Below are 25,612 nucleotides of genomic sequence, written 5' to 3'. Positions count from 1 at the left end.
GCCGTAGTCCTCTTGTAATGTATGTTTCATAACACACACTTTCCTACAATATGAGAGCTTGCAGACAGTAATGCCAAGTTAAGTATAGAGGATGTTATTTGTAGTAATTATAATATAAATTTGAAGAAAGTAAAATGGACGAAAAGATAACTTGCCACCGGCAAGAACCGAACCTGCAGCCTTCGAATTACGCATCCACTGCGAGGTTTAAATGCGCAGGTATACGCAATGATGTGGACGGGGGGATGATCGCTGCTGTAGCTCAGTTGGTAGAGCATCGGACGCGTAATCAAAGGTTGCAGGTTCAGTTCCTGCCGGCAGCGAGTTATCTTTTCGTCCACTTAATTTTCTTCGCATTTATATCATAATTACTACAAATAACATCCTCTATACTTTCCTTGGCATTACTGTCTGTTAGTTCTCATTAATACTGTGTCTAACAAAGGAGAATGAGCTCTTAAAATTGCCCTTCTTTCCTACTTTCCTACAACAGTTTTTAGAACACACAAACTTACAAAGAACAGAATGCAGTGCAGTAATGCTATACACTTCAGGTAGATAATTTTCTTGGTTTTAACATTTCCTAATAACAGGTACCTCGTCATGCTATCAGCATGTTTGCATGATGCATTCTGTGGCTCCTATGATCTATCTTTATCTATCTTTATCTCTATTCCATCCCATTACATTTAACAAATGCTAGTTGTGAGAAGCGAACATTGAAGACATTAAGAGGGAAGACTTATTCGGCTACCTCAGACCTATAGCAGCATCGGGCATATAAACAAAAAATCATTTGAAAGGTTTTCTAGTTGTGTATGAAGGAGGCTGTACTTCATAATGAAAATTCTAAAAGAAAGCAGAAAAATACTGCTGCCCAGGTGACTACAATGGCTACAAGAACAAACGGAGGAAATTGACAAACTTTTATCAAATGTTACTAGAGAGCTCATGAAAAAAATCCGAACAATGTTTTCAACATTTTTATTTTTATTTTTTATTTTTTTCCAGATGCCATAGGGTTTCCTTCGGAGGAGCAAGTTGACGCGTTCATTGCGCGTTACGCCTTAGAGTCGTATGAAGGAACGTCAGTGGCCGTCCTCTTGCATGAACTTCCGCCAGACGGATCTCCACCGGTCAACCTCAGCTACACTCTGCGCTTCAACACATCCAACTTCAACTTCAAGACGGGAGAGCGGTTCCCCACGTTCAGGACTCCTGGTCCACGACCGGAGGATACCCTCTACCTCTGTGAGTGGTCCTTATAGCTGTTTAACTCAGCCATGTTCAACCGCCTTGAGCCAAATGGCAGTTACCAATGGCAGTTAGCCGCGTCACATGGCAGGTGCAACTGCCGTTGACATCTGTACGACAGTTTGCTTCAACCGAGTTTGGCGAACCTAGTCGAGACATGTTGGCTGATAATGACTTGCACATTTTTCTGTTTCAACATGAGCGGGTTTAAGTGACTATACTCGGTTACAACCTAAGAAATAGTGTCAGCACCTCCCACAGAGCCAAGGCACGCCCGCCCTTTGCCTGTGAAAGACAGTCGTGCTAGCTGATTTCCGCTTGAACTGTAAGTACTTTTTCTCAGCTAATGTAAATGTTATGCACATGAGGAATTAAAGGTTCGTCGTTACAACCTAAAGCGTTATGTTTGGCTCAGCAGCAATGTCAAAATACCCGAGGAAATTTACCAGGACGTTCAAAGTTTCCGACCTAAAACCAGCGACACAAACGTGTGTCTGTATGGTAAAGTCAACTATCTGAAACATTCGAGAAGTGCCTGACGTCACGAAAATGAGCAAGCGCTATTGGACGAAGCACCTATGGAAATTTCCTGTGGGAGGGACAGCGATGGCAGTAGGTGGAGCTGACATTTATTCTTGGCTTGTAATCGAGTATTAAACTGCTACACGTTATCACTAGATTGCATGCGCAACGAGCACATCTAAATACGTTATGAAGTGTATGCACGCAGAAGCTATTGTGCAGGATCTTGTGACTCATGTATAAATAGCTAAAGTGTTGAATCCGCAGGTCAAGATATTCCTCAATTGATGACTGTGCTTGTTGCTGGGATTGTGCTATTAGCGTCCTTCCTTTGCTGGGCGCAAGCTCACCCAATAAGTGCATCAATCCTCGCAGGTTTGGCTGCCACATTTTTCACCGTCACTACCACGTGACCGTAAAATGGCGGCATCGTATGTCATGTCTGGGCCTCTGAATGGAACCTCTTTTCGTGGGCCGTGTTCTGAGACAATCACTTTCGGCGACAGTGTCGCTTTGCACGACGACTCTCGAGTGTCCAACGACCGAAGTGACCACTTGCCTGCCTTTCCAAAACCAGCGAATCAGCGTGCACTGAAAGCGATATATTATGGCAGTACTATCTCTAACTCGAAATACGGCCCTATATCTACTGCTGTAGCTGTGAAGTGTGCTGACTATCATTACCCCTTTGACAAATTGCCATGGTAATGTTCATGTGGCTGCCTAAGCCACTATCTTTCAGCTGTACATTATCATCAACAAGAACCTTAAATTTGTATATGTGTTTGCTCCCGTGTGATTATACATTATAGACACATCATGCCTATCATAGAAATGAGATCATAGAGTGGCCAAAGCTATACTTGTTAACCTCCTATTAACTTTTCTGCCAGTCGTTGATATTCCTTTCACTGCGTGCTAAAATCCGGTTGATTTATTTTGGCAGGAACACCCATCAGAATCAGTAAAGCTATTTGTTGCAATGTAGTGAAACGACGCGCATTGTGTTAAACCAAAATTGCTTCTCGCGACTTTTCAGCGCTGATGTGGGGACTGCAGGACAAGATGTTCACGGAACACGTTAAACTGTTGAAAAGCGTGAAGGGACTTGCGCGCCAGAAGCCAGAGGTAGGTTGCATTCGATGAAGTCCTCTCATGTGCTGTGCTGCACAATCAGCTTGCAAACATGGGTGGTATCACTGAGAAATCACTTTCATGAGATTGAACATGATTAGGTGCTCAACGTATGGAGGCATACGACTTACAGCACCTGCATATGGCGCTGCCGCATGCGGCATCAGTCATATTGTTCAGGGCTCACTGATTGAAAGGCAACATCAACACTTCAAGTATAGCAACTGGCATGCACCCTTGGTCAAGATAACCACATCAAGTCATTTCAAATCTGGCCTCTGAAAGTCAAGCTGGCTCTGATGCCAGTGTACAAACCAATATTACACCGACGGGACGCGAACTGAAGATGGCGGAAATTAATGCATGTGCATTACTTAGCTCTAAAATGAGGCGTTTCTTTCCTTGAGCAGTGTATGTGAATGTATCTAGTATTGACAAGTCACATCAAATCTTGGGAAGGCGATTGCTTGAGAACGCCACCCCGAATGCCTGCTGTATGTCTTTCTTTTCTTGAAATTGGTGGAGCTCTAAACACAACGCTTTTAAGTAGTCTCAGTCCGATACTGGTATACCAGTGTGGAAGAATAGCAAGCTCAACATTGAGAATGTAACCCTTTATCTGTGATAATTCCACCGTGAACAGCAATTTGATGTGCCAGTATTCTCTCGTATTGTTTTATATGTCAAGATACACAATAACATGCACAGGATGATAATTTCGTGCATTTGCTTGGTAATACGCTCACTACATTAAGAATCCGGTGCTCTGGAACGAAAGCTCTTTGTTTTTCGTGTTAAACGATGCGTCAGGGATGCCTTCACTGTGCATATTCGTAGTTGAGGTCATTAAAACATTACACAATTGTAAGGCTACTCCACTTCTCAAGACAGAATACAGGAACATGCCAAGCAAGAAATGCTTGACGACTCCAAAATGTGTCCTGCACTACCTAAATTTTGTGCTCCTAAAGCACAGGAAACCCTATGCCTACACTCTAATGACGTTTTCGATGTGCTGTGGAGTTTTCAGTTTTGGATGGGTCAGCGTACCAAACTAATTCATTAAATGCTTTAAATCAAATGCTATGGATGCATTAAGTGTGGTCAAGATTTGGTATTTTTTTTTTTAGATAAAAATTCAGCCTTCGTGGGCAATAATAAATGTCAGCACGTAATAATTTTCCTTTCTGCAGAAACTTGGTTTAATGTGAGAAGGTTAAAAAGCGGGTGACTCCGAGAACCAAGAAGCACGCGCCAGCATCCGCCTATCAGGAAACACCAGGGCAAATGCCGGTAATGCATGAAGCTGCCTGATAGCACCCTGACGCCAGGATTTCATCGGTCAAACTAGATGCGTAAACCCTTGGACCACTATTCTCCCTAGGGGAACGAGATGCAGTATATGAATGATGTCATACAGGGCAGCTGGCAGCTGTATTGCGTCAACATTACCAACCCTCCCACCCTCATTCTCTGACCACTTTCCCCAGCCTATAATAACCGGCAGCAAGCAAATAAATGGTGTTGTTATCCAGCCACGATGTGCGTGTCGTGTCGTTCACTTCAATGTTGAAACCTGCGGCCTTCCCATGTGCATGCTTTGCAACCATTTCCGAGGCAGTTGCACATTTTGCTCAGAGTTGTACTCACCCCCTTTGCAGATCGCCATGCACAGGTTTCCCTACCCAGAGTACAACGACGACAGCAAGTTCGACCTCATCTCTCGACTCATCGCCATGTTTGTGGTGTACAGCTACCTCGTCTTCTCGCCCATCTACGTTCGGAGGGTCATATCCGAGAAGTCGTCCAGAGTCAGGGTAAGGGGTCTTGGGAGTTGTTTTGGGGGCACTGTTGTTCTCTTCCAAGCACTTCCGCTTGAGCACTTACGTCTAGTTTCCCAAATATTCAGAAAAAGTCTTAACTCTTTTAAAAAATAGAACTCAGCGGTTCTGGTCCTAGTCAAGTTTTATTGGATACATATTGTTACGAAGTGTCACTGCCAGAGGGAATCGAGAGCAGCTGGAGAAGAGGAAGACGACGACGACGCTGCTCCTCCGATCACCACGGTCTTTTGTGCCTCGGTGTTCATTAAATACCCCTTAAACATCTCTTGTGCACGTAACAGATTGGTGGAAGGTGCGGGGTACGACGAACCCCACGACGGAAGCACTACTACCTGGACTTCGCCGCAGCCGCCGTCTTGCCGGTCTCCCACCATCGCCGATCGAGATGTCTCACGACCAGAGCGCTGGTGCTTCGAGGGCGACAGCGATAGGTTCCTTGCCTTACTATCGAGTTCCGCCGAACTTTGGCGGGACCTCTGGAGAAGACGTGGACGAGTGGCTGAAGAAATACAAGAGGGTGAGCAGAAGCAACGGCTGGGATTCGTCAGAGCAGCTCAGTCATGTTGTATTTTCACTGACTAACACAGCTCTCATGTGGTACGAGAACCACGAAGACATGTTCACATCTTGGGATCGTTTTGTTGAGGAAGTACAGAAATGTTTCGGTGATTCCAACGCGAAGAAGAAGCGGGCGGAGCAGACATTGGCTCAGAGGGCACAGCTTCCAGGTGAGACGTGTACCACGTACATTGAAGAAATTTTGAAGCTGTGTAACATAGTGGATGCCAGGATGACTGAAGAAGATAAGGTTGGACACGTTCTGAAGGGGATAGCGGAAGATGTGTACAATTTCCTGATCGGAAAAGAGAGCCTGACCTCCGTGTCCGACGTGATGCAGCATTGTCGGACATTTGAAACGCTAAAGATGCGACGGATAGCGCCAAAATTTGGCCGTCTCTCCAACGTCCCGACGGTGGCTAGTGTCGACACAATGACGCCCAATGACCTGGCATCGACAATACGGCAGATTGTGAGAGAAGAGCTGTTTCGGTGTCAGCGAATCTCTCATGACCCCAGCGACTTCCAGGACAGCTATGCAAGAGACGCAGAACGCGCACGAACCCCGGCTACTCTGGCTCCATGGCAACCATCGGTTAATTCGGCAGATTCCGACGAATACAGAGGCACACGGCGATCTGGGTTCTCGTATCGGCCACCCTCGAATGACGAACGACGTTTGCGCTCACCTCGTTTCCCTCAGCGAATTTCGGCTGGCTACGGTGCCCGTGAAGAGCGATATTCCCATCCTACGCCTTCTTGTCTATTTTCCCTTTCTTAACCCTTCCGCCACCTTGCGGGTTTCCGCAGAACTGATTTGCAATATGTATCCAGTTGCTTCGAGTTGTCGATGGATTCGCCCTGCGCTGCCAATTGCTAGCTTCCTGGTTAGCTCAATTGGTAGAGCGACCGCCCCGGATAGGCGTTGGTCCCGGGTTCGATCCCCGGACCAGGACGAATTTTTCGGCAACTAAGAGGCTTTCTTTCTGAGAAATCCGTATGGATTTCCTTGTGGCTTCGTGCTACAAACGGGTGGTTGTCTATTTTCCCTTTCTTAGCTATTCCTTTTAAACCATTTCATTTTACTGATACTCTACTCTGTTTAGAATGTTCACTTGTTGGCTTCATTATGTTGCAGAGCAACCTGCATTGTAGGAAGCATCGTAGTTCAGTATGAATGGGTGGTAGATGGCATTAAGTTTTCCACAAATTTACTACAAAAAACAAGCCTAGCGTTGCTTGCCACATTTCCATTTTGAAGCAGATGCTTGTTGCGAACTGTGCTGTGCAACGCTAGTTACATTCATATTTCAAGAGATTAGGCCAGACACAGATATACTGTATTGCTGTGTCAGAGTATTTTATAAAATATCCTTTAGCTCGGGCAATTTTTACGTAGTCCGGATCGGTCATCCTCAATTTAAGATTAAATAAGCACTTTACTGTATGCTAAGACCACTTGGTGGTGAAAACCATTTTGTGTCCTATTTTCACGTCATTTTCAATTACTCTCAATTAGTGAAGCTTGTATTGACTGACCTGTGTAGCTGGTGGTGTCCCAAAAAACCCTCCTCACTCACAGCTGGCACACACACACCAAAGAAAAAATAAATAAAACAAAATAAATGTTCTTTTCGGGGCTGGATTTTGAACCTGGCTCCCCGAAAATGAGTGCCTTTAACATTAGGCCATGCACCCATGCTTGCCCAATGTAAACTGAATTGAAGCATATGAATGCATTCTACCGACGATGCAAAAAACAATTGGGAAGCAGTACTACACTTGCTGTGGGCGCTTCATTTAAGTATTTTGTGTTGGCAGACTAAAGGGGATCTGCTGGACAATGCGTAAGGTGGATATCAGGAATTGCACATTTCGGGAAAATTTTGACTTCGAGATAGTAATTGAAGTCCTAAACTGCGTTTCCATGATCGTTTGTGGTCCTTTCGTTGGGCCGTTCTACAGGCTGATGAATGCTGGAAAGAACATGAAAGACGCCATGCCGATTCAGCCCGAAAACAGCGTTCTGGGGACGGCTGCTACCTATAAAGAAAGAATGAAATAAATAAAGAAAAGCAGTACGTCAGGCATGCCCATGCCAAGCCTCACTTGACCCCTATTTTCTCGATTGGGGAATGGCTCCAGAATTTTTTTGAGTCACTTTCAATTATATACAAGTACCTCGTAATTACTTTCAGTTGCTTCATAATTACCCTCAATTACTCTCAACTATGTTTAAATCATTCCTAAATTCTCTAAAATACATTTAGTTACTCAATCACTTTCAATCACATTAAATTACACTGAATTAACTTCCAGTGTGCTGTATTACACAAAATTATGTTTAATTTGAACTAATTTGAATTACTGTAGACTGTATACGATTACTTGATATCAGTTACCTCCTAAGTACCCTAACTTACTTCTTTATTAATTCAACTACTCCTTAACTACCCTGTCACTTATTTTGTCACATTGTAGTGCTTTAGTGGGCAATAGGAGGAGTCCTGCATCACGCCATCGACATTTCGTACTATTCGTACTGACACCGCCGACCGTCACTTTTCGCGTTTCAAGAAGCATATCAAGTTTTCGCCTTAAAACTGCAAACTCTTGCTTATTTCGGTTCACAGGAATTGATGCGCATGATGGGCCTCACCGACTGGGTCTACTGGATTGGCACTTTCGCCAGCGGCTGGATGGTGCTGGCCGTCACGCTGACAATCAGCTTGATCCTCTTCAAGATCCCCGTCGCACCATTGGCAGCGGTCCTCCTCTACAGCGACTTCAGCCTCCTCCTCTTCATCTGCCTCATTTATGCAACGTCGGCCATCCTGTTCCTGCTCCTGTTTACCGTCATCTTCAACAGCGGTGAGACTATTTTTTGTCTATCATCTTGGGCTCCACGCGTAATGTGGCTTTTAACCCTTTGAGGGTTGTGCCGTACATGGACGTCATTGCCTGTATGTTTAAAACGCGTGCCTTTTTCTGTCATTTCTCTTGCTTGGCATGTGGTGCCACACTTTGGGAATACGTGGAATTTTTTTTCATGCACCAATGTCTCTCCGTTTCTTTTTTTTTCCTTTCCAAAGCAGCGTGTCGGCTTTTGCTTGCGTATACGAGAGCGTGTGCACAGTGCCGCTGGTTTTGGTTTCGTCCTTCGTGTGGTTATCGCTTTTCGCGCCCGCAAAGCTGATGGCTGTCTGGTTTCTAATCTCTCAACGGTGACCGCTTGTTACTCTCTTGTTTATTGCTCTCCCGGGGTGCGATTACATCTGTTTCATGTGGCACTAAATTACACAAACGATGCCGCCATGGTTGCATTTCCTGTTTTGGGGAACTCGGAAGAACCAACTCCGTCTTGTTGGCGATAAGGCGAAGGATTGTTGTAGCTTTTTCAGTCGTTTTGCTTTCCGGATGGGCACACAGCCACATGCAGTTTTCTGTGTGCTCACTCACGCAGTTCGCTTACGCTGTAGAAGTGCGCGCCGGTTGCTCTACTGCTAGTGATTCAAGCGGCGATTCTTCCGATGTGGACTATTCCCGAAGTGCCGAGTCAGAATCTGATTCATTGGATGTCAGTTCGTCAGATGAGGATTTACGAGTATCAGACTCGGATGATCATGAAGGAGCGACATCTCGACTACTATCAACATGCTGGAAAGTTTCAGTGTTAGAGCAAGAACATTTTTTACCGGAAAAGTACTCTGGTGTGCTTATTTTTGTATGTCTGTGAGCCAAGTTTAATACAACGCAAAATTCTTATTTATAAAAAATCTTATAAGCTTTTTTTTTAGGATTTTGCTTGATGTTACTCACGAATAAAGCCATGTGTATGTAACAACAAAACTGACTTCTTTGTCACTTTACGGTCACGAAAAATAATTTTAGACAATTTTTTTTAATAGAATTGTCTGAAGAATTTAATTCAGCAATAAAAAATACACATTTTTGCAGTGAATTTCGCGAAAAAATTCAACCCTCAAAGTAGGTTAATTGATGCCACACTGTACTGAAGAGCGATTGTGTTCGATGCCTGGTAACTTGAGCCTAGCGGGTCATAGCAAAATAAGCACAGAAATCGAAATACGAACTCGTTCTTTTTAGGCAATGCTGATGAGAGCACAGATGAAAACTTGGTCTCTCGCGAGACATTTACTAAATTACTTTGATGATCACAGTCATCTGCTCCCCCCGCCCCCCTTGAAGCTTTCTGCACCTCATCTGGTGTTGTGTTATCTTTGAGATCGTCCCACCTTTGAACAAGCAATGTCATGCGACGCCATCAGCTGACTTCACTACATTGCATAACTGAAATTATGATAGCGTCACACAATGACATCACTGATGACATCACAACATGGCGTGGACCCAAAGGTCGCGAGATCAGATCCCAGCCGCAGCGGCTACATTTCGATGGAGGCAAAATGCTAGAGGCCCGTGTGTGTGCTTAGCTTTAGGTGCACAATAAAGAACTCCAGGTGGTCAAAGTTATTGGGGCCCTCCACTACGGCATCTCTCATAATCGTATCGCAGTTTTGAGACGTTAAATCCCAACAATTAATATATATTACAACACGACGTGATTGAAATCGTGTGACATTTTTTCTGCGTAGCCTATTCAACGCAGAAATTTGGGCTAGTTTGTGGTGACTGAACTTGCGCATTCTAACAGTGCAAAGCTATGATCACAGAAGGAAGAGACACATAAACAGGTTGGTTGCTAGACATCAACTGAAAGTGTACTAACGTAAAATGATGACAATACGCATACATGCAGCTTGTAGCTTTTTGACACATCCATATTGACGCCAACTACACCTGATTTTTCACCTCACGGGACAGATAAGGCTTTTGCCTTAGTAAGGTGTGTGAAATAAGAGGTGCCTTTTGTTGTTTTTTTCTGCAGCTGTGGTTGGCGTCATCTTCTCTACCGTGGGCTGGGTTACCAGCTACAGCCTGCCCACGTCCATCTTGGATCCGCTTGGCTCGGATCGCTACATGAGCGTCAGCCGCAGCGCGAAGCTGTCCACGTCCCTGCTGCCGAACAGCGGCCTTTACTGGGCATTTCGCCTAATCTCCTTTCTAGAAGGCCAAGGTAAGTTGTGCATACCTGCCAACTCTCCCGATTTGCCTGAGAGTCTCCCGAATTTCGAGCAATCCTACAGATTGTACGGGCAGGGCCATAAATCTCCCGAAAAATGGCAATAGTGCCACCGTGAAGAGGAAATACACTGAAACCTCATTATAACAACGTCGCATCTGCCACAAAAATAACTTCGTTATATCCGAAAATTCGTTATAAACGTTTATTTGTAACACTGTAGCTATGACAAGGCTATTCCTCATTTACTTCGTTATAACCGATAATTCGTTATATCTGTGTTCGTTATAACGAGGTTTGAGTGTAATAACTGAGGACATCAGTTCTCAATATTGTGATCACGTGCGGAGCCCTTAATTGAGTCGCTGTCGCTGCAGTACACTGGTGTCATGCGGAAAATCGCATGAAGATTGGCAAGAAGCTACTATCAGTCACGGGACATAGCAGATTTTGGACCGTAATTACACATTCGAGCGCACGCCAGACGATTGCGAGTACCCCTATGATCACTGGCTTATCTGAGCTTTACCAACAATCATTGGTTTATGACGTCACTGTGGCCCTGAGAAACAGTGAATTAATACATACAGTCAGCGTCACGCTATGCTATGCTATGTCACGCTGATGGCATGCATGCTGCACATAACTTGTAAGTACTGGGCGCACGTCTTTGGCTGTGTTTCAATTCTGGACAGCACCGTAGGTAGTCTGTGTTGGCAGGTGAGAAGACAGCATTCAGCAAAAGACAGCTGCAATATATTTATAATTAATTTTCCATTGCAGTTTAAAAGAATGTTTAAGTGGTGTTGTGGTTTCGTGGTCTTTAATATTGAGCTCCTCTTCCATGCTGTGTGAACCAAAGTGCATGAAGAATCCTCATGGTTGATACAGCGCACACGAAACGATGACGAAGTATAAAAAGCGGAAGATGGCATTAACGTTCGTCTTCGTGAACACGAACAATCATTGACAGAAACAAAGCCGTTTTCTCTCGCCGCTCATTGCCACCAATGTGGCTGCGCACCCTTCTTCAGTGACACAATGATTTTATCGCATCATATGGAGCAGGTAGCAAGGGAAATGATTGAGGCCTTCCACATTAGAAGAAAAGGTGATAAGTGTGTTAGCATGCCATCGATTTCGCTGAGTGACGCAGAATTTTGTACCTTTGCAGCACCTGCATAATATGATACCTGCTTTTTTTGCTTTTCCTTCCCGAGACCTGTCTAGATTTTTCGCTTTTGGTGTTTTTTTGTCGTTGTTTTGTTTGTTATGTTGCACATCACCTATATATATCTATATATATGCTGTTTTTTTCCTAACAAACTTTAGTTGTGAGTCAGCGCCTGTCCTGTGTTCCTTTATACTTCGTCGTCGTTTCGTGTGCTTGTATCAACCAAGATGAACGCATACCAACTCGCTCAAGCTACCATTCTTATGCATGAAGAAGGAAGACGCACAGAGCACCAAAAATGTCTTTATATGTCTCTGTTTTATTTGTGTTCTTTGTTTTACGAGTTCTTATTGGGCACATCGCGAATGATCGACTATCCCAATTTTCCCACTGGCTTATTCTTTTTCACTTTCGTGTGTGTTGTATCAACCAAGATGAACGCATACCAACTCGCTCAAGCTACCATTCTTATGCATGAAGAAGCAAGACGCACAGAGCACCAAAAATGTCTTCATATGTCTCTCTTTTATTTGTGTTCTTTGTTTTACGAGTTCTTATTTGGCGTATCGTGAATGATCGACTATCCCAATCTTCCCACTGCCTTATTCTTTTTCACTTTTACCGGCCCCTATTCGTGCGTTATCAGGGATCGGTGCCAAGTGGAGTAACCTAGGAATGGAAGCCGTGCCTGCGGACAATGTGACGCTTGGCCAAATCGTGCTCATCATGCTCGCATCGGTGCTCATCTACGCGCTCCTCTTGTGGTACCTCGACAACGTATGGCCCTTCCAGTACGGCATTCCGAAGCACCCGCTCTTCTTTCTTCAGGTACGTAAGGATCAAGGAAAACATGAAACTTGTTTTCATTTGCATTTGCTCTGGGATTGCTTGCTGCCTGTTCTGAAATTTATTGCCTTTATGCTGACAGTTCGAGGGGGAGGGCATTCTTAGTGCTTTACGGGGTCACTAATTATCGAAGAAAATGAAAAAAAAAAACATGAAAATGCAGAAGAGCAGACTCATTGAGTATAATGTTGCAGTGCAAATGCAATTTTCTTTTTCCCTATTTGTTTTGAGGCTTAGATGTGGTAAACAGTCATTGAACAAGGTACAGTATTGGAATCTTGACGATACAAATTCTTCGGGAACATGCAAAATATTCGTATCATTGCAAATTGTTATCATCTAGAATGGGCTAATTTGCATGTAAGAATGAGTCCAATTTATGTTAGCCTTAACTTCTTACGGATGAAAAAGTTTCTGGTGTGCGCACTTAGGCGGCTTAAGGTATCATCTGAGCACAGCATAAGCACAAGCATCATATCACGAAAATCCGTTAAAAAAAATAGCCAGGAAAACACTCATTTCTGCACCTGTAATGTTTAATCTGCTCTATATTAAAACAGTATCTCTTAAAAAGCGCTTTAACAACCTGAAAAAATAATTTAATTAGGCAGGAGGTTGAAGAAAGGCTGCAAACTACTGGAGTTCTTGGAGACGTCTGTCATCTTTCCTGCCACCAAGCGCAGCGATTATCGCATGATTCAAAAAGTGAAAGCTTGCCTTTGAGTTCTTGCTTTACTCACCTATAATGACCAAGTAGGAAACTTGCAAGCATGAAAAGAAATCCTGGCATTCGCCATCCTATTGGCTGTTGCTGCGGCAACCGTTGCTGCATTTGGAGTGCTCGCCTGTTGAGCCTCCTTCGTGAACATTGTCGATGTCGAGTCGGACTGAATCCAGTCTGGTCAGGGAAGAACATGGATGAAAGAAAGACATGGATGAAAGATGGCAGTAAATGTAAATCAACTTTCATTGTGTGAAAATAAGCTTTACATAGAATCGGCACATATTAAATTCATATGCACATTCTGCGACTTTTACTACATGCTCTTAATAAAACTTGTGGTGTGTTAAGAAATGTTTTATGCCCCTTTTTATTCGGCCTGCCGAATAATTAGATCAATCTTGTCTGTGCCTGATATATCAAATTAACAGATTTTAACCATAAGAAGACTTAAAGGGCCAGTAAACGGGCTCAGATTTTTTTTTTTTACATCTCCCAAACAAGCTCACCAATTCGTGCGGAAAGCCGCGGCGATCACATTTTATGAATTGCACAGCGTTGCACTCCGCGCCCCTCTCCAGCGTCTGTCCAATCCTCCTCGTATGCGCAGTGACATAATCTTGCCCATGGGCAACTTTACATAGCATCGACTTCGTCGATTGGTCCTCTGCACTACGAAATGGTGCCTTGGCCCTGCGGTGATGCTGTTTTGGCCACGCATTTACCGCGCTTCTTTGCGGCGCCACTAAGGTGACCTTAGCGCCGTTTTGACACGAGCGACACGTGGAGGAAGCCTTGCTCGGGTCGTTGGCTGCGTGCTGATGTCAGTAATTGCTGACATCGTGTTATATTTGCCGAGGTGGCCGTAGTCACGACGACAGGCTCTGCCTACCCCTCCTCGCAGCTGAGAAGGGTGGAAAGGCGGAACGAGAAACCGAAACCAGCCAAAGCGGGTTGTTGTCTATTCTCTGTTGTCTTGTGGCCGCATGTTCACATCGTACAAGTGCGCAGTGATCACTTGATCACACATTTTGGACCGCAGGGTAGTTTACCGGCCCGCCCGCCAAGGTGGTCTAGTGGTTATGGTGCTCGAGTGCTGACCCGAAGGCCACGGGATCGAATCCCGGCCGCGGTGGCCACATTTTCGATGGAGAAGAAAATGTTTGAGGCCCGTGTACTTAGATTTAGGTGCACGTTAAAGAACCCCGGGTGGTCGAAATTTCCGGAGCCCTCCACTACGGCGTCCCTCATAATCATATCACGGTTTTGGGATGTTAAATTCCAACAATTATTGTTAGTTTACTGGCCCTTTAAGGTTCACTGATCTTTTCCGAAATGTTGCCTAAATTTTTCCCATTGTCTGCGCGATTCCATCCTGCGGTGACAGATTATCAATGTTGCCAGCAAGATAACGCAACGCAACTGTTACCGTCGGAGTTCAGTTTTCTACAAGTCAAAGTGGTGGTACCAGCGCGTTTACAGGCTCGTATGGAACCGGCTTAAACCTAAGATTAGGAAGGTAAGATGTTTGTATCCTAGGTTCAGGGTCGGTTTGACGCACTTTGCACTCATATGCATCTAATTGGGCACGCGAAGCACGCTGGTTTGCGCTTTCAAGGCCAGCTGCAGCAGATATTTGGAAATTGTTTTAAGTAACATAGATCTATAGGGCACAACTTAATGCTTAGAGGAGTGTAGACATCAATTTTAAAAGCTGATAGGACCTGCATGTATACAGTGCTCACTGGTTTGAAACATGGTATCAACACTTCAAGTATAACAACTGTAAAAAACAGCACAGCAAAATGACGAGAAGAAAGACTACACAGGACAAGCACCGGTCCTTATTTGGTCTTTTTTGTTGGGGTTTTATTGTGTGATTTTTTACTATGATCGCGTACCAACAAGCTCAATTTCATACGCTTTATAACAACTGGTATGCGTAATTGCTTGAGATAACATCATCATGTCACCACGAACCTGTCCATCAAATGTGATGTTGGCTCTGATTTAGGTATACCAGCCAATATTACTCTGATGGGACACGGAACTAAAGATTATGGAGGTGAAACTACGCGCATTAGGCCCTAAATTGACGCATTTCACTCTCTGAGCACTGCACTTAGAAAGCTGGCATAAGCCATGATTAACAGTTTATGGCTAAAATATAATTTATATTAATTTTAAAGTTGAGGAATGAAAGGTGGCTTATAGTATCGTCATGACAGCTATCATCAAAATGTTACTTGTGAGGGAAGAATGGCAGGACATTAGATGTCATAAGACACCATTGTCGACTACCCTTTTAGAATGTCTGCAAGCACATTTCTGAAATGTTGCCATACGTAAAATGCAAGTGCGCATCTCGCAGCGTCAACAAGTGTGAGCACTTGTGTGGAGTTCGGCCAACTATGAATAAGCTCATTGCTGTCAACACTTTCATATCACATGATCATGGTGACATTGGGAACTTTTGCTCGATGTCAGTGCCTCTGTGTGATAGCTGTTGCGCAATGAGACCTAATACAAAAGAACCATCACCTGAGAACTTGATGTCCACACTCCTTGAGAACTGGAATAAATGCATCATTAAAAAGCTTCCAACGAAGCAGGCATTCCTAACATCGACCCATAAAAAAAAGTACGCTATTGCTTCTTGTTTGAACAAGTTCAGAGGCCTGACTTCCGAGATCGGGTGGCACCCGTAAGGCACTCATTACGTCGGACATTGTTCTGGGGATTCGTGATGAATCTGCCAACCACCACCTGCCCCTGTTCTACATATGCTGAGCTGCTACTAAAAGGCTGTCAGTAATAAACTTAGACAATTACCAAACCTTAAGCTTTGCAAAGGTTTTTTACGTGGTGTATTTTGCTAACATAGTGTGCAAAAACCAATTTAGCTTAAGTAAAATTTTGTTGCAGTTGGCCTTACCCTAGTAGTACGAATTGTTACTGTAACGTTGCCTCAACGTTATGATAATGTTCGTGCTATAGGGTTTTTAATATGGGGCAATGTCAGCATGTGGTGGTGTGTAATCTTGTTAGGAAGGTGAGCTTTTTGCATCTGGGCAGGGAGTGGCTTGAGGGGCTTCGCTTATTTAAAGAATCTGCCTTGGCATGGGTTGTGCTTGAGGGATGGACATTAGCAGCATTTGATGGGGGTGGCATACCAAAGAATAGATATGGAAAAACTTTCTAGGAGCGGAGCTCCTTATAGCATCACCTGGTCGGTCGTCGCTCCATGCGGCGTGTCCCCGCCGTCGCGTCTCCCATATCATTCAATAGATGGCGCTGTCCCATAGAGATGCATGCAAACTGCAGTTGGGTGACAATATACTAGATGCGCTGTCCCATAGAGATAGAAAAAAAAATAATAAAATAAAAATAATAAAATAAAAAATAAAATAAAGAATAAAAAATAAAAATAAATAAATAATATAAAAAAAGAAGAAGAAAAGGAAAAATAATCAAAGCGGCGTATCGCTTTGATTACTGCTGGGCGAAACCACTGAACATTTCACGGTGCAACCATGATTGCTTCAGGAGCTTTGCCCAAGCTCTTCATCATTCACCCGTGGATATGCTGTAATTTTTTTTTTAATATCCAGATTTTTCAGCCTGGTTTATCACCTGGCATGCTACTTCAGGTGTCGGGTGATGACTGTATACAATGGCCACATATATACCAAAATAATACGTACAGTCATACATACAGTTGCAGCCTTGAAGAAGACAAGACCAGCTTGACAGAATGCTGGCTCCAGTGGTGTTTCATTGATACAGTCATACACACACCTACACAAAATTTGTGGGCTCAGAGTTGTGGCCTCAAAGCCATTGGCCAGCTGGAGCCCTCAGAGATGACGCATAGGCAGCCCAAACGAAACTCGACCTTTATACTGTCCGAGCACCAACGGAATGTCCTGGCCCACGGCCCATCGCAATCTTGCCATCGTGAGCCAGCTGTATGCCATGGGCGCTGGCTGATGATGATAATTGCCACACTTCTCTACAATGTGTGTGTGTGTTGTGTGTGTGGTGTGGTGCACGCGCGCGCGCGCGCACACACACACACACACACACACAAAGAAGTGATTAGAACGTTTTGTTCAGGCATTTTTATTTTATTTGTTTATACATACTGCAGCCCATTTTGGCAATTACAGGAGTGATTTATGCAAGGGGTGTTCAAATGAAAAGGTACGAAACGACACTGTGGGTATGAATGAAGAGTTTATTCAAAGCATACGCTATGTGCCTGATCACAACGATCCCATTGATGAACGAGCCGAAGAATTCTTTGTTCCCAGAATTTCTGTGGCAGTGATGAGACCCAGTCCTTCACAGCGTCCTTAAGTTTGTCGTCCTAGTTGAAGTGCTTCTATTTCAGGTGTTTTTTCAGGGGACCAAACACATGGAAATCCCAGGCAATGAATGGTGACCACTTTGACACCTTCCGCTGTCAGAAATCGTCTAACACACCGCTACTCCTCAATCATAGAATTTTGCAATGTGAACGTCATCCTGTCCTCACACGCACTGCCGTGTCAATTGGACGGTGCTCTTTATAAGAGCCTCTGTTCTCTACTGCGCATGCGGGCGCCTCCACATGCTCTGATCCACGGCAGAGACTCCAATCGCATCCCTAGATGTCTCACTACATTCGCCCATAGCGGCATAGGCATCTTACGTAAGCGGTCATGTTGTTACGACATTTGTACCTTTTCATTTGAGCACTACTTGTATATTGCAATGTAGTTCTGCATAGGCGAAATTTGTTGCACTAAACTTCGCTAGAAAATCAGTTAAATACACAAGTTCCTTTCACACTTAAGTGTTCCGCTCTTTAGTGTTTCCCTACATGCTGAATTCTGAGTACACGCACTGACGTCCTCCTTACTACATGAAACCACAAGCATTAAAGGGCCAGTAGAAAAGCCCAGGCTTTTTTTTTACGCGTTTGAAACAAGCTTGCTCATTTGTAAAAAAAGGTATAATGGCAATCACACTTTGTGAATATTACAGTGCTTTGTGCCATGCAAGACGCGCTCTATTTAAAGAAAACAATTCCCCCACCCCTCTTCGGTGTTTTATGTGTTCACATGGCCAGCTGTATTTACAAACCATGCCAGGCCCCACCTAACTCGTTGCTATTTGAAACTGAAACTGCAACTGGGGTGCTGTAAAATTATCTTCAAATAATTAACCTCAATTGGAAGCCTCAGTGGCTTGAGCAGTTGAGGCTTCCAGTTGTTAGCTACTTAGTTCAACAGAAAAAACAAAGTGTAACAATTTCGTGTCAGTACTTCATTAAGGCACCTGCCATGACCACTGTGGGGTTTACTATCATGCAGACGTTCACTTAATGGCGTTTTTCATAGAGAGGTCCAGAATGCCTGCCAAAATCTTGGAGCGGGTATGCACCATGCTGAATCTGCAAGTGAGGCATGGGAACGGTCCGTGTGAGATCACGCGAGTCTTTATGTACACGTCATGTAAACTGGTTTTGGAAACTATTCCTGCTTCCACTCTATGTTTCTATGGCAACCTTGGCCGCTGCTGTAAAGCACAACCATGCTTGCTCACGCAGTAACAGCAGTGACTTATGCCGTGCATTCCGTAGCTGCACGAATCCGCGGCTTGGCGGCAGAGCAAGTAGGAACGATCCGTCATGGAGCCAGTTGCTCTGAAACAACCACTGGAACATGTGACCCTGCTCCACGATGATCAGTGAAAAATAGATTCACCACCGCAGAGCTGGGCGGTTTTGGTGCGAAATATGAAAATGAAACTTTGACCTTCGTTTTTTCAACTGATAATGAACCCATGATTGTGATATGAATGACAATAGAGCTCTCAAAGAATAATTTATCATTCTAAACTGATTTAGGGTTTCATTTTATTGTCTCTTTGAAATGCAAAGGTTTCTTGCATGGAGGAATTGTGTTGCGCACTAAGCTATTTTTGGTTTTCTCATGCTCTTTGTTAGCACAGGTTTTTCCAGCCCCTTTGAAGTAAGTGTTTCACTGTTGCCTATGGTGGGCAGCTGTATTGTTTTTCAATGCATTTTCGAACTGTTGGTGTAGGCGTTGAGTGTTGAGGTGTATGTTTAGGAAATGTTCACTCTGTGCCAATATGAATGGGAACACTGGCTTCGTGTGTAAAGCCGGCAGTTTTTCTTGTGTTTTCACGTAATGAGGAAAATATTCATGAGCGAAATAAGAAGGAAAATATCCACAAGTGGACAAAGTTCTAACTTGTACACCTGTGATAATGGCTGCTTCAGATGAATGCAGTGAAGTGTTTCCTTTCATAATGGTGGAGAGCGTACTAGTATACGTTCTTGCCTTTTGTTGAGTTTTGCTGTTTTTAGTGTTGCTGTTCTCAACATTAGAATGCAACGTGTCGCATATCAAGAAGTCACTCGTAAAAGTGGGAGCACGCCTCTTTCGCCCATTGTGTTCTCATGGCTGCTAGCCCTGCGGAACTCTTGTGCTAGACTGCAGCGCTTGCAGAAAGCATATCGTTATATTTTTTCACTGGTGTATAAAAAAAAATTCGCCATCATGCCAATGACATTATGCAGTGTAATTCTTTTAGAACGGACCTATTTCATTCAGCTGTCGTTTCGTCACAAATTATCCGATTTTAATGTGGTTTGCAGCAAAAGATTCAGAAAAGATGAAAATTTAATGGCCCGTCCAGTTTTTTTACGTGCAACGGCAAAAAAAAAAAGGAAAGCCTAAAAAATAACAAAACCCCTGACATTCCGCGAAATCCCATAGAAGAGGGACTCCAAGAGCATGTAAACTCGCATACGTCAAGGCAGTGCGGCGCATCTCGTGCGTGGAGGTAGTGACGGCTTGGTTTTCGCGTCAACATAACCTGATGAACCTGGCATCGCCAACTTCCACTGCCACCGGCTGACGCGAACGCTGCACCAGACCAGCCATTCCTCCTTGTATAGTACTTTGCGGTTTTCGTTATTTATTTACTCTTTTTCTTTGGTGTTGCACATCAAAAAAATAGGACAGGCCATTAAATTTTCATCCTTGCTGAATGTTTTGCCGCAAACCACATTAAAATCGGATGATTTTTAACAAAACAACAGTCCCATTAAATAGGTCAGTTTTAAAAGAATCGCCCTGTAGTGCGCACACATTAATCACACGTACACATAATTGCTTGAGTTAACATAACCATTCATCCATCTCGTAGCACTTTTCTGAACCACAAACCAGTGGTGGATAGCTAACTGCCTCTAAATGCTTAGCATAGCACTAATTGTAAATGTACTTCAGATGTAGCATAACTTATATAATGTCTTGCTTCGATTTTTCAGCCCACTGTGAAGTTCAAAAATCTTAACTTCGCCGAGGTAATCGAGGTTTTCACTTCTTGCATACGCATATTACTGTAATGGAACACTGCAGGTGCTGACGTAAGCATCAGCAAGCAGTATTTTCATATGGTGTACATTTGAGAATAGTGCACAGAACTATTATAGTCAGACTTTTGTATAGCTGAAGGTGGATGTAACAAAATATTAGACATAGGTAAGTGATGCTAAAGTGTCCCTATGTGATATTAGTATTAGCATTAGTGAAAATATGCTTATAACAAATGTTGCACTAGTAAAGCTTTTTTTATGATAGATTTAACTTGTTTGTAATGAGGTTATATTTTAGTGTGATGATAGGCTGTGTTCTACTTCATCATGGAAGTAATACTACTCAGCATGACTGGTTAAATACAGACATGAAAAGAAGATGACTAGGCTTTTATCATATTCTTTATTCAACAATTGTCCCGAGTTATTACTTTTACAGTGAACATCAACTGACTTTCCCAATTCTCCACTCTGCTTCAGTGTGCTCCACTTAATCATTGGTGAAAAAGGCATTGGCAACAGCATGACCGTAAATGTCTGATGCTTCTTTTTACTCCACAAGAATACACAAAGCGCAGTGCCATTTTTATTTTTTTTTTGTAGCTAAACAAGCTGCCAAAAAGGTGTCACTACTAGTTCTATTGCTGCCATTCGTGTCTACAGCTTTTAAGTTCATAAACTGCTGTACATACACTAAAAGACTGAACAAGGGCATTATTGATTTGTAAACTGGCCACTCTGTCAGTCACTTGGTCTGTCAGTTCTCTAGACAGAGGAGGTAATTACGTACTTATGAAAAAATGGCTATGAAAACGCGGACCAGTGCGACTTGTTTAACAGTAAAATAAAAGCCAAACCACCGATATGGACAAAGAGCCGTAATTGATAAAAGCACATGACCACTGGAAGCCAATGGATAATAAAACTAAGGAAAGCGCATGGGGCTTGTTTTGTAGTTTTTAAATTGAGTACAATAGTAATTATCGCTAAATATCGTATACACAGCCCAACAAATGTAGGTAAAAAAACAGAGACAGGAAAAACGGTACAGTGCTCTTTCCTGTCTCTTTTTTTCTGCCGACATTTGTAGCGCTGTACAGTCGCCCAAATCCTTAACTAGTGTGCGCTAGCGGCAATTTTTTTTTGTGTGTCTTCCGCATGTGACTGAATTAAGTTCCAAAAAGGCTGAGGGCAAGTGCATGCCCGCAAAGCACATGCCCGCAAGACAGTTTCTCGCAACTTCGTTCCATCATATGGCGCTGATACACAAAGCCGCCACTGCACACGCTGGTTAAAGGTTCAAGCGGCTGTACCTGCGATATTAAGTATGAACCAACTCGCCCATATCAAGCTCTTCTTGCAGTAATTATCTGATAAAGCCAAACGAAAGCGGATAGCGGATGAAAAAAAAAACGAGTTGTTTTCAAACTCACAACCTTCACGCTGCAGCTTCATTTGTGCCTAACAAGAATAGACCCCTCAATCTTTCCTTCCTTCATTCAGAAACACACGAGAGCTTTGTGCCCCACGATGCAGTACAAACCTTGCTCATCGAATGAAAGCGCGTAACCATTTGCTTGGTGCCTGTTTAGAAATCTTACTGGTACACGGAGCTGGACCACGACAGTGAGATGGAAGGGGTTGCTGGCCAGGAAGGCAACAATGATGACAATGTCTTCGAGCCGCCACCACCGGATGCGCACACCACCATCGCACTCTCCCACGTGACCAAGGTGAGTGTGGCTAGTGCAGTTGATCTCATTCTCATTCTTGTCTCCTTAACCTCTTCCCTACCAAGCTTTTAGCCGAAAACGGTGCAAAAATACATTCGCAAAGGAAATCCCAGCTTAAAATTGACACACTCATGAATATTCAACATGCCATAACTTTTGTTCTAATGGGCTTTGAACACCCATTTTTGTTCCATTGCACTCAGTTCTTACTCCAGGTTATTGTGACCTGCTGATTTACTTTGTAACTCTCTCAGTTTAGGAAAAATCTTGCTCCCCAAAAAGCACATAAAATATTATGTATTTTAAAAACCGCTCATTATACTAGAAAAATAATTGCTATTTGAAATCAGCACACAAATACACTCAAACCTCATTATAACAAAGTCACATCTGCCACGAAAATAACTTCGTTATATCCGAAAATTCGTTATAACAGATTATTTTTAACACTGTAGCTATGACAAGACTTTGTTATTTACTTCGTTATAACCGATAATTCGTTATATCCGTGATCGTTATATCGAGGTTTGAGTGTATACACATACTTATAAAGATTCATCAAAATCGATCGAGAAATAAAGAAATTTTAAGTGCTACAGTCGAAACCGCGATAACGAAATCCCGAGGGAACGAAATTCTCACCGCAACGAAATATTTTCGGAGCACCGGCGAACGCCCATAGGAATCAATGCATTTCGTAACTCGCGACTACAAAAGAGATTTATACCGCAGTCCCTCAATAACGAAATTTTTGGAACACAAGTGCGCAAATAATCTAATCTCGCAACATTAACTGCATTCGAAAACTGCTGAAATGCATTCATGCTACACTTAAATTGGTCAAAACTATCGCTACAGCGCACTTGAGAAGCAGCCGCCATCATTGTTTACAAAAGAACATAAAGCTGGCGACAATGATGATGATGATGGCTTGCTGAAACACCTGCTCTTTATCGCTGACTATGTAGCCAAATCCACATTTCTCATGAAGTTTCATTCGTTGGCTTGGCTCTGTGCTTGGCTTTGTCGGCTTTGCGCGCACATGGTCGTGTGCGTGGAGCCATTTGTGGAGCGTTTGCTTGGTCGCTTGGTGCAACGTGAACTGTGTGTTGCGATTGCTTCATCCGATTTCGCTGCCTGCGAAGATGCCGCCTCCATCGAAAAAGCGGAAGTTCATCACGCTGGAAGATTAGACTGCAATCATCAGTGAGGTGGAAAAGCGCATCGCCGAAGAATTCCGCGTTGCGTGCAGCTCGCTGTCCACGCTTCTGCGCTGATCCGCGCTGATCCAGTGGAGCCGGAAGAAGGTTCGCCTGTAGGCGTACTTGATGACGGTACTGGCGACAGCGCAGTGCCATTGTCACTGACCAGTGCATGGGGCGAACTTTGTGCCGTGGCAAACGAGATTCCCGATCGAAAGGCATGAAATTGCTGCATGGTAAGGCCCGCCAAAGCAAACTTACTGACTTTTGGAAATAAAATGTTTTTTTTTGTAATTTTCATGTCTTTTCTGCCGCATTCTCGCGCCAACGAAATTCCCGCAAGAGCGAAATTTTGTGCTTTCCCCGCCGATTTCGTTATTGCGGGTTTTGACTGTATATCCTCCCTTAAAGAATTACCTGTACGATGCAATAATCATGCTGGTGATGAGATGTATAGTGCAAGGGCGAGGGGACTGTAAAAAAATCTGAGATAATGATAAGCTGGAAATGCAATGGCTACAAAAGAGATGGTAAATCAGAGGCTGCTTTTATGATGATACGCTGATATTGTCACAGGGTTGTGACGTTGACGAAGAAAGCAGTCGGCTTGTCTAAGATGAAACTCTTTACTTGGCCGAACTTGTGGCCGGGAGACGGAAAGTCAAACTACACGCAACACGCATTGTGCACTGATAGCGGCGAACAGAGCATCGGCCGTTGACAATCTGAACAGTGGCAAGGCGTATTGGCATTTATATATGCGGCATCGAACATTCGAGCCTTATCACTGATGGCCGTGTTAGCTCGAGAATCAACTCAGGTGTTCGCGTTTGCGCGCTCAAGCCTAACAGATGATCCTAAAATAATCTCAAATGTTCTAAGACATTCTGGCGCGGTTTACGCAAGGCAGCAACGACACGCGCAATGGGCCGGTAACATAAAACATAAAGAAAGGAGCGTGTGTGGCAATATGGTTTGAATATGCTGAGAAAATGAACCTAGTAGCGCGATTTCGAATGGCTTCAAGTGTGTTGGCAAGGTAAATTGCATGCAGGTACCAGATGGAAGAGGCATATTCTAGTTAGATCAAGTGATTAAAACTTTATTGCGTCCAGAAGAGGGGAACCGATCCGGAGGTCAGTTACACTGCCTAGAGGAAGCGCCAAAACCTCATTCAAGTTAGACCTTGAGTTAATCTGGGAAAGCTACAGAAACATACCAACAGCGTAGATATAACATGAAGGGATTGCAAATGATAACAACCAATGCTCATTTCATTGATGCATTGCTTCTGAGCGCGTAATTGTGGATTCAATTTTCGGACTTGGTGGCTTAATTCTAAAGATTCAAATAAAGCTTTCAGCTGTCACACTTGAAGGAGCATTCGTTGAACTTACATACACTGCTGATGAGGTGGCGTTCATGCAGAAGCCTGTCTTTCTTTTTTGCAACTACAGTAGACTACTCTCAGTAAATGGAAATCTGTTAAACGAAACTGCTGCTTAAATGGAACAACTGCCTCTAACAGGATTGGTTTCGTACTTGAATACTGCACCCCTGTTCATCTCTCAGTAAACGGAACTCCTGTTAAATGGAACATAATTTCCTGGTCCCTTCAGGTTCCGTTTAATGAGAGTCTACTGTACATCAGCATGTGTCACTTTGTAACTGATTTTCTATTTGTCGCTTACCAAATATGACAAACTGCAGCACGTTAAAGTCAAACCAAATTAACCTTTTGTTAATTTTCTGCCGGCTATTCTAGCATGTTTATCATGATTTCTCGCTCGTTTACTTTGACGTATCTCATTTTTGTGCTTAAAGCCAGGCTTATCTCTACCGGCCTTGTTGTTTCATCAGGTTATCTTTCATCAATTTTCAGAAATTCAGAGGCACCAACAAGAAGGCTGTTGATGACCTCTCTTTGGAAATTTTTGACGGGCAACTCACCGTACTACTAGGCCACAATGGCGCCGGCAAGACAACCACCATGAACATGATCACAGGTCAGAGCTGAAAACTGGCTTCAGTGCCTGCCTTGATCAGCATCAAAAGTTTGTGTGATATGAGTTTGCAGTGGTCACCTGCCAAAGTGTACAACTCGTCTCTGAATTTTCTGTTTCTGGC

The 25,612-nt window shown here is 43.6% G+C and overlaps 1 protein-coding gene across 6 annotated transcripts in view; it reads left to right on the top strand.

The window, feature by feature from the left end:
• The window catches only part of LOC119402142 (phospholipid-transporting ATPase ABCA3-like), a 77,160-nt gene that overhangs the window by 25,213 nt on the left and 26,335 nt on the right, over window positions 1–25,612 (top strand). For 3 of the 6 annotated variants that reach the window (XM_049418511.1, XM_049418513.1, XM_049418514.1), the window contains exons 3-12: window positions 1,012–1,251; window positions 2,816–2,904; window positions 4,572–4,727; window positions 7,946–8,183; window positions 10,222–10,410; window positions 12,237–12,418; window positions 14,545–14,676; window positions 20,503–20,538; window positions 22,143–22,283; window positions 25,368–25,491. In XM_049418511.1, coding sequence (XP_049274468.1) covers window positions 1,012–1,251; window positions 2,816–2,904; window positions 4,572–4,727; window positions 7,946–8,183; window positions 10,222–10,410; window positions 12,237–12,418; window positions 14,545–14,676; window positions 20,503–20,538; window positions 22,143–22,283; window positions 25,368–25,491 — 1,527 coding nt within the window. The remainder of the gene's footprint in view (window positions 1–1,011; window positions 1,252–2,815; window positions 2,905–4,571; window positions 4,728–7,945; window positions 8,184–10,221; window positions 10,411–12,236; window positions 12,419–14,544; window positions 14,677–20,502; window positions 20,539–22,142; window positions 22,284–25,367; window positions 25,492–25,612) is intronic. The other 3 variants (XM_049418515.1, XM_049418512.1, XM_049418516.1) reach the window with 3 other exon arrangements.

Source organism: Rhipicephalus sanguineus, chromosome 8, assembly GCF_013339695.2.
Source record: "Rhipicephalus sanguineus isolate Rsan-2018 chromosome 8, BIME_Rsan_1.4, whole genome shotgun sequence".
Lineage (NCBI taxonomy): Eukaryota > Metazoa > Arthropoda > Arachnida > Ixodida > Ixodidae > Rhipicephalus > Rhipicephalus sanguineus.
The sequence above is the reverse complement of the archived record's forward strand: the minus strand, read 5'-3'. Positions and strand labels throughout refer to the sequence as shown.